We start from the raw sequence: 8232 nt of genomic DNA, 5'->3' as shown, positions 1-8232 counted from the left end.
AGAAACTCTCTTAAAAGTAATATAAATTTTTTTTTTTTTTTTCCTCTTTTTTTTTTTTTTTTTTTTTTTTTTTTTTTTTTTTTTTTTCTTTTTGTTTTTTTTTTTTTTTTTTTTTTTGTTAAAAACTGCAGAAAGTATGTGCATTCTTTTTTTGTCCACTTTCTGTCGATGAATAACTGAAGTGTTGTTTTGGAGACCGTATCTCTTGGTGGCTTTGTCTAAAGTATGGCTAAGCAATTCATTGAATTAAAATGATTGTTGTGAGATGCGATTAAACCACAAAATGATGGCAGTTAAATATACGATCTGCATGCACTGTGTAAAGTAAAGGGGCTCTTCATTCTCCTTTTGTTTGTAGTCTACTAAAATACAAGTGTGTGTGTGTGGACTGTTTTTAGAGTGCCTTCCAATTTGTACATGATCCACAAACTTTCGCTCAGGAGGTGATATGAATTTGGTTCAATGGGCCCGTTATAATTAACCTAGAGCATGGTTGTTTGTGTTCCTAGTTCTGTATTGGTGTGTCTGCATCGTTCTACAAGTATACAGCCAAAATGCTAGTTGGCAGTGCTGGCTACAGCAGGAAAGGTCAAGCAGAAAACATTGCTGGAGAAGTGGCAACTATGTTGACAAATAGACATCCACTTTTGTTGCAAAAGCATTTAATAAACATTGTGAAATTAAATTTTTAATTTCTGTTGTTCTTTGATATTGTACATATTTTAGGGGGAAGTCGTGGCCTAATGGTTAGAGAGTCGGACTCGTAACCCAAAGGTTGCGAGTTCGAGTCTCAAGTCCGTCAGGAATTGTAGGTGGGTGGAGTGAATGTACAGCGCTCTCTTCCACCTTCAATACCACGACTGAGGTGCCCTTGAGCAAGGCACCGAACCCCCAACTGCTCCCCGGGCGCCGCAGCATAAATGGCTTCCCACTGCTTCGGGTGTGTGTTCACTGCTGTGTGTGTGCACTTAGGATGGGTTAAACGCAGAGCACTAATTCCTGGTAACCATACTTGGCCACATGTCACGTCACTTTCACTTATAAACAATGATAAAGGACATTTTTGGATCACTTGATTCATTTACGGTTGATGACCTTCTCTGTCCTCACTTGTTTCATTAGAAGCTTAAAAACGCAACACTCAGGCACTAGGTGATTACTGCAAGATGCGATAAAGACATCCATTTGATTTATGTTCAGCATAGTCCAGTTATGAGTTAAAAGAATCTTGGTCTTAAGCACCAAATACACAAAATAATGTTCTTTTTAGCAGCATCATATGACCCCTTTAAAACAGTCAAATTTGTTGAAAATATGCAATATTTATTACTCATGGATTCAGTATAATATCTGTCTCAGCATTTACAGTGCTTGGCATAATTGGTCACTGTAAATTTTGAACATACTCATTGAATGAGTTTTTTTTTTTTTACGTCATGTTTTTGGTCAGTTAAGTTGTCTTTACTTTCCCAAAAAATATTGATGATTCATAAGGATTCACTTAAATGTATATGATTATACTGTCTCTAGTCAGGTTACATTAGATTACATTTAACATTCAAAATCTGCCAAAGACCAATATTATGTTCAGTTGGTAATCTTGTATCATCACAGAATGGCGGTCGGGTCTTAATGGATTATGGGAAAATCATCACATTCCCTCATTCATGAATCAGTCCACTTTTTCCCCCCTCCCCAATAGTGTTTTAAGGTCAATTTTATATATTAATGTATAGCGTATAAAATTTGATTGGATATTGGTATTGATTTGGCAATTGTGATATTTACTACTGGAGGTCCCCTCTTTCCTTGTCTTAGGGCAGTGCAGCACACCCCCTCAGATGCCCATTCTGGACAGAGAAGGTAGGCATACCATGTTGGTTTTGTAAGGGTATGCCTCAGACATGCTCTGTTAGATATGTTCAGCTTGCTCAAGCAGCAAGAATATTTGCATTAACTTGGCACATATAGAAGTACATTGTGTATAATGGATAAAAAAGGAATGACATGTTGATAGCTGATAGAAATAGACCATCTGCATCATTAAACGGTTGGTATGGGAATGTATGCTGCTTTTGTAAGTAGCTGGGGTTGAAAGCACAATGACAAGCTAGTATTTGTTAAAGCTCTTACATTATTATGTGAAATGTAATTTTTTTTTCTTTTAAAGAAATTCTTTGTAAATCGTCCTTTTGATTAGTGTTTACTTGTTTAGGTGGATGCAGTGGCTATTCCTCTAATGCCTGTAGGCAGTTTGTGCCATGTAAAAAGTGCTTAATGGATAATTGATATCATTGCACAGGCAAGGTTATGGTTGGTTAGCAATTCTATCACATAGTGCCATGCTGAAGCATATGATTTTAAGTTTTGTGATTGTGAAGTTAAGTTTTGTACTTTTGAAACTGTATATTTGAACTTTTTCTGGGACATTGTCTTTCCCTGTTGAAAATTACGGTAAAGGCATGTTTTTGAGTGTCAATTTTTTTCCTATGGTGATGTAAAATGTCACAGATGCTGTTGATGTAGTGTGCACACCAAAAGCTAATTTAATTATTCGCATGAGTCGATTACGTACAAAGTCAATGCAAAGTAGGGGTGTGCATCTTCATAACTGAGCAATACGCGTCTTGATGCGTAGCCAACGATACAATACATTAAAGATACATATAAACAGCTACTGATGCGATGCGATCCGAATCACCCCATTACGATGCGGTGCGATCCGATTTCAATTTGATTCAACACAATGCAGTTCAATGCAATACGATGCAATGGGAAAAAATATGATGCTATCTATGCAATTCAATATGGTACAGGTAGTTCACTTTTATTTCTTTGGTTCAGACAGACAGCCATGTTAATCTATATTATGTAACTCTCAGGGCACGCCTTGGTCTCCATAGTGTTGTGATACGTTATATTCATGTAGCAGCAGTGGAGATGAGAGAACACACTTAAGAAATGGTTTAGAGAGGAGAAAGTTATTGGTCACTTTCTAAATAATTAAAGTATAGCACATCTTCTAATAATTATATATAAATAAATCGTTTTTTTACCAATGCAAATATGTTAGAAACTATAGATATAAATGTCAACTTGTATCCGATGCAAACTTTTTTTTAAACCGATGTTTCGCATGAACTTTTATGCCGATGCACCAATGCAAATCAGTGAATCTTACCATCCCTAATGCAAAGACATGAATTTGCGGCGGGCGTCGCAGTTGCCACAAATCTGCGATATACACCTTATTTGTGTCTTCCGTGCAAGTTGAAAAATTTCAGCTTGAGCAGATAATTCATGTGACACGTTGTCACGCAAGCCAATCAGGGAAGAGCTTATTGACAGGTCCGGTTTCACATGTCCGGTTATATCAGAAAATGGATGAGAGCATTATGCTATGTTTCTATTCACACGAGTGACATGAAAAACATTCTGTGAGTAATCTAGAGCGACAATACAATGCGAATATTCATTTAGCTTTGCACACACCATAACTATTACTGAACCTGGAGCATTATGTTCAGTTGTGTTTTTTTGGTCGCATGTAGCTTTCAGGTCCTTGACTCAATTGCTCATTGAAAGTCTAAACATCTTTCACGTTTTTGTCCTTTAGGTCAAGTAATCCTATTGATCGTAGCTAGGGATGCATCGATCCGATACTTAGTACCGGTATCGGCTCCGATACTGACATTTTCTGCCAGATCGGGTATCTGTCAGACGAGACCGATCCAAATCCGATATTGTGCGAAAACTATTCTGTGTTATTGTTAAGCCCCACGAAAGCACAAAAACATTATAAAGCATCATAAAGTCAAAGTCCAAGTGATCTGAAGCCATTCCATAGTTTAATGTGAGGTACAGATGAATATTTAAGTCGTTAAATTCAAGTTCACGTAAACTCTTCTTCCCGCTGCGCCTGTCTGTCATCATTCAGCATTCAAACTGAGTGTCACGTTCAGTTATGACAGTCAACATGATGAAACTCTCTTCAAGAGCGCACAGTAACTGAAATTTAAAACTGTTAAAAGAAAAGGCCTATGATAGGACAGAAAAAGAAAGGCTATTAATAATCTAATGTATAGCACAGTAATGGAGGCAGCAATATATGATAAGACTATCTATGTTGCTGCCTCCATTAATTTTATAGTATATATTTATATATTAGGGTTGGACCAATAGACGATGCCCTCATCCATCGCCAATGGCTGACAGACATCACGATGTTAAGCCCCACCCTCTCCCGCAATCCGCCGCATCCCAGTTCCGTGTTCGGAAAGAAAATGAAGTTTACTACGGAAACCCTAAAGGGAATAAATAGCCTACGAGATGGGAGGATAAAAAAATATTTCAATACTTTTTCTTGTAATTATATCGTTGGGTAAGTATAGGAGATTGTATATAAATTGCGGGCATCAGGGAGCCGTTATTGAAACCGCTTTCGATTGCGTGCTCTCATTTTACTTTCACTTTCACTTTTGAGATTTGCGATCACAAGGACTCTATACTATGGAGCGGCAGTACTTACCACACATTTGACAAGATTAGATGTTTGTCATTGGTGCTCAGGATCTGCAAATCATTCTCCATCCTATCAGACATTTCTCCTTACTCAGTGTATGTGGTAAGTGAACTTTCATGTACTGTAATGCAACAGGCTACCGCTAGCAAGCGGCTAACATTTTAGTGGCTCCGTATAACGGGCACACCCCTAACCCCGCCCCGCCCCCCGATGTCATCGTCCATCACGATGTTTCACTGTAGACATCGGCAGATGCCAATTTGGTAGACATCGCCCAACCCTATTATATATAAATGCATTTATTTGTTTTCATTAATGTATTTTACAACAGTACAAAGAGCAATGTGTAACATTTTACCAGATTTAGTCCTACACTTACTCGCTTTTATTTGTTCTCCACTAAATAATGTTATTTCACTGAATGTTTAGATTTTATAAAATTGTGCACTCATGATTTTTCTAGAATAACTTTTGCTGATAAATTATCCACTAACCTAATTTATAATCATATTTTTGTCATAGATTATGATTACGTATTTTTTCATTTGTTATTTTTCATTAAAATGAAGTGGTCTATATTTAGTAGATTGTTTAAGCTTGAGCTTGGATCGGATCGGAATCGGCCGATACTCATAATTTTCTGGATCGGATCTGAAAAAATGGTATCGTTGCATCCCTAATCCTAACTTGGATCATTAATTTTAGTGTGCAGTGACTTTAGAGCAGGGTGTCCAAACTCTGTCCTGGAGGGCCGGTGTCTAGAAGAGTTTAGCTCCAACCCCAATTAAACACACCTGAACCAGATAATCAAGCTCTCACTAGGCATACTAGAAACTTAAAGGCAGGTGTGTTGAGGCAAGTTGGAGCTAAACTCTGCAGGACACCGGCCCTCCAGGACCGAGTTTGGGCACCCCTGCTTTAGAGCATGTGACCCAGTCATGGATTCTTGCTTGCTAGTAAATGATTCCCATTTTCTCTCTCTCATTTTCTCTCTTATTCTTGTTCACTCACTTGCCAATCGCTGTAATTCAGGGATCTTCAAAGCCAGCAAGGTTGAGAGACAAAGAGATGTAGCCAGGGCCGTCCTTAGGGGGGTGCAACTGGTGCGGTCGCACCGGGCCCCGAGCTTGAGGGGGCCCCGCGGTGAACGGACCGAGGGGAACCCCACCTAGTTAGTACCCACATAGTTTTGGGGGTACGTGTGGCTTATGTGCAAAACACGTGCAGCAGACGCAAAGAAGCAAGCAAGTCATTAGGGCTGTGAGTGACTGTGACGGGGCTGAATCTTTTGTGCAAATAATTCACAGTGTACAAATTATGCTTTTAATGTGATCTAAACTTTAAACGTACATTAAAATAGAAACAATACAAAGTCCTTGAACATCAAATATTGGGAACAGGTTGGATCTCTTGTCTCATATCTTCATGTTTTCTCCTAATATTCCACAGCAACTCGCACATCATTTGTAAATGGGCAGAAAAGCAAATAATATTTTCAGCACGAGTGAGGCATTTATATTGGATGTTGAGCTGCGGGGTAAGAGAAACTAAATACTGGCACATGTGAAATACTCCTGTGTCCTGCTGAAAAAATAGATATAAAAAATTAATAATTCATTCAATCAGCTTGTTAATTCATTAATACGACTAATTAATTTGTGGCTACTGTTCATGTTTCATTCATTTTTTCCCTTGTTAACCTATGATTTAACTAAAATGAGGGAACAAATTAAGTCGTGAGAACGAACTCATAATTCGTGGCCACAATATCTTTTGTTTCCCCGCAAAATTCATAATAAAAAAATGTTCATCTGGGAACGCAACATGAGCCATTTCATCAGATTTGTAAGGTAAATCATTTATAAATCTACGCAAACACAGGAGAATACATAGCGGTTTCAAAATAAAAGCTCAAACCCTCACTCTGAGTTTACACATTTTGATGTCTTGTTTTACACGTTTTGATGTTTTGATGACGCTCAGGTGTGTTTGATTAGGGTTAGAGCTAAACTCTGCAGGAAAGTGGATCTCGTGGTCCAGATTTGAGGATCCCTGGACTATGAGATGAACACTTGCTTCTTGCACTTTGTTGCACTTTACTTTTTTACTTTGGGATTTCATTTGGTTTAATGAAATATAGTTTAATAAAATATTCTTAAGTAAAATTGTTGATTTTTTTGTGGGAAATTAATCGTTTAGATTAATCGATAAATTAGTCGATAGATTAATCGGAATAAAAATAGTCGTTAGTGGCAGCCCTAATCAAATGTAAAATAACATTGCACGTCTTCACTGTATAAATTAAATTGAATAAATCTGTATTAAAGCTACAATTTTTCTTTGTTTTGTTTTTAGGGATGCAACGATTAACCGCGAGCCGGTTGAAAATCGATTCAAATATGTGACGGTTCAAATCGGTTGAAATGCTAAACAAATCGCGATTCAGTTAGGGGTAGGAGTTTATATGAATGTATGTCTGAGGGGAACTTACTGTCTTTCGATGGTATTTTTTCTTTTCCTCTTGCCTCTGTAAAATGCATATCAGGGCTCCAGACTCACCCCACAAGAATACCAGCATGTTCACCTTCTCTGGTTTAAGAAGCGGTCTTTTACTTGACTTTCGCTTGAAAACCGTCCATCGTTTCCTCAATATGCACGTCATTTTTGCTGTAGCTGAGTATGTATACTCTCTAAGCGCTGTTTCGTTATGCTTTCAGTTTCGTTTGCCCTTTGATGTTTCTCATATGCAACAGAAATTGAAGCGCTTATGAGTTGACCAACGCGGTGGTCGCGCCAGTGCGACCGCACACAAAATTTAGTCGCACAGGCAGAAAAAATGGTCGCAGTCTGGAGCCCTGCATATTAAAGTTCATAAGTGCAGCGCTGTTTTGTTTACAGTCAAACCATTCTGTTTTTGCTTCAAATTTAGAAATTATACAGCGTAATTTAGATTAAAAACTGCTCATGTTGCATGTATGTAGCATCATTGTTTGGATCATGATTAAAATGCAGTGGTTGCCTCTACTTTTACATGGAAAGAGCACAGACAAAGCCTTGGTTTGTTTATATGAAGAGATTTATTTTATTTGTGTTACTTATTTATTTGATTTGGGGCTTGTTTTAAATTTTCAATTTAGTTTTGTTATTTACATTTACATTAAATTTAAATTTTGTTATTTAGCAAACGCTTTTATCCAAGGCGACTAACAAATGAGGACAATAGAAGCAATCAAAACCAACAAAAGAGCAATAATATGCAAGTGCTATATTAGTATATTATTATAGTGTTATATTTCAATTTCACAAAGAAACGTGCAGTATTTTGTCTAAGCAATAATAAAAGGACACATTTAATTTATAATTTGTCTTAAATCTCATTTTGTAAAAAAAAAAAATCGTGAATCGAATAGTGAAATCAAAATCGTGAATCGAATCGTGAGTTGAGTGAATCATTACATCCCTATTTGTTTTGTTTGATTAACATTCATAACACGGAAAGCCTCAGGAACATTAAACTGCTGTAAACCAATATACTGTTACACATCCATTTTCTTTCTCAATTGTTTCCCTTCACCTAAACCATAAGCAACTGCGTTTACAAGGATACTTGCAGAGCACAGTATTTCAGGCACAAATAGACGCAGAAGTGAACAGAAATTAGTGTTCACGTGCATCTGCGTGGCTCTCACCGTGTCTACACCGGACGCGAG

The 8232-nt window shown here is 37.4% G+C and overlaps 1 protein-coding gene across 5 annotated transcripts in view; it reads left to right on the top strand.

The window, feature by feature from the left end:
• The window catches only part of LOC107748151 (lysine-specific demethylase 6A-like), a 73745-nt gene that overhangs the window by 20736 nt on the left and 44777 nt on the right, over nucleotides 1-8232 (top strand). For 2 of the 5 annotated variants that reach the window (XM_016562833.1, XM_016562837.1), the window contains exon 6: nucleotides 1819-1863. The exons of the other annotated variants lie outside the window; for them this stretch is intronic. In XM_016562833.1, coding sequence (XP_016418319.1) covers nucleotides 1819-1863 — 45 coding nt within the window. The remainder of the gene's footprint in view (nucleotides 1-1818; nucleotides 1864-8232) is intronic. 5 annotated transcript variants of the gene reach the window in all.

The sequence above is a fragment of the Sinocyclocheilus rhinocerous genome, unplaced genomic scaffold (genome assembly GCF_001515625.1).
Source record: "Sinocyclocheilus rhinocerous isolate Xijiao unplaced genomic scaffold, SAMN03320098_v1.1 scaffold289, whole genome shotgun sequence".
In the NCBI taxonomy this organism is placed as follows: Eukaryota; Metazoa; Chordata; class Actinopteri; order Cypriniformes; family Cyprinidae; genus Sinocyclocheilus; species Sinocyclocheilus rhinocerous.
This window is presented reverse-complemented; position numbering and strand designations above follow the sequence as displayed.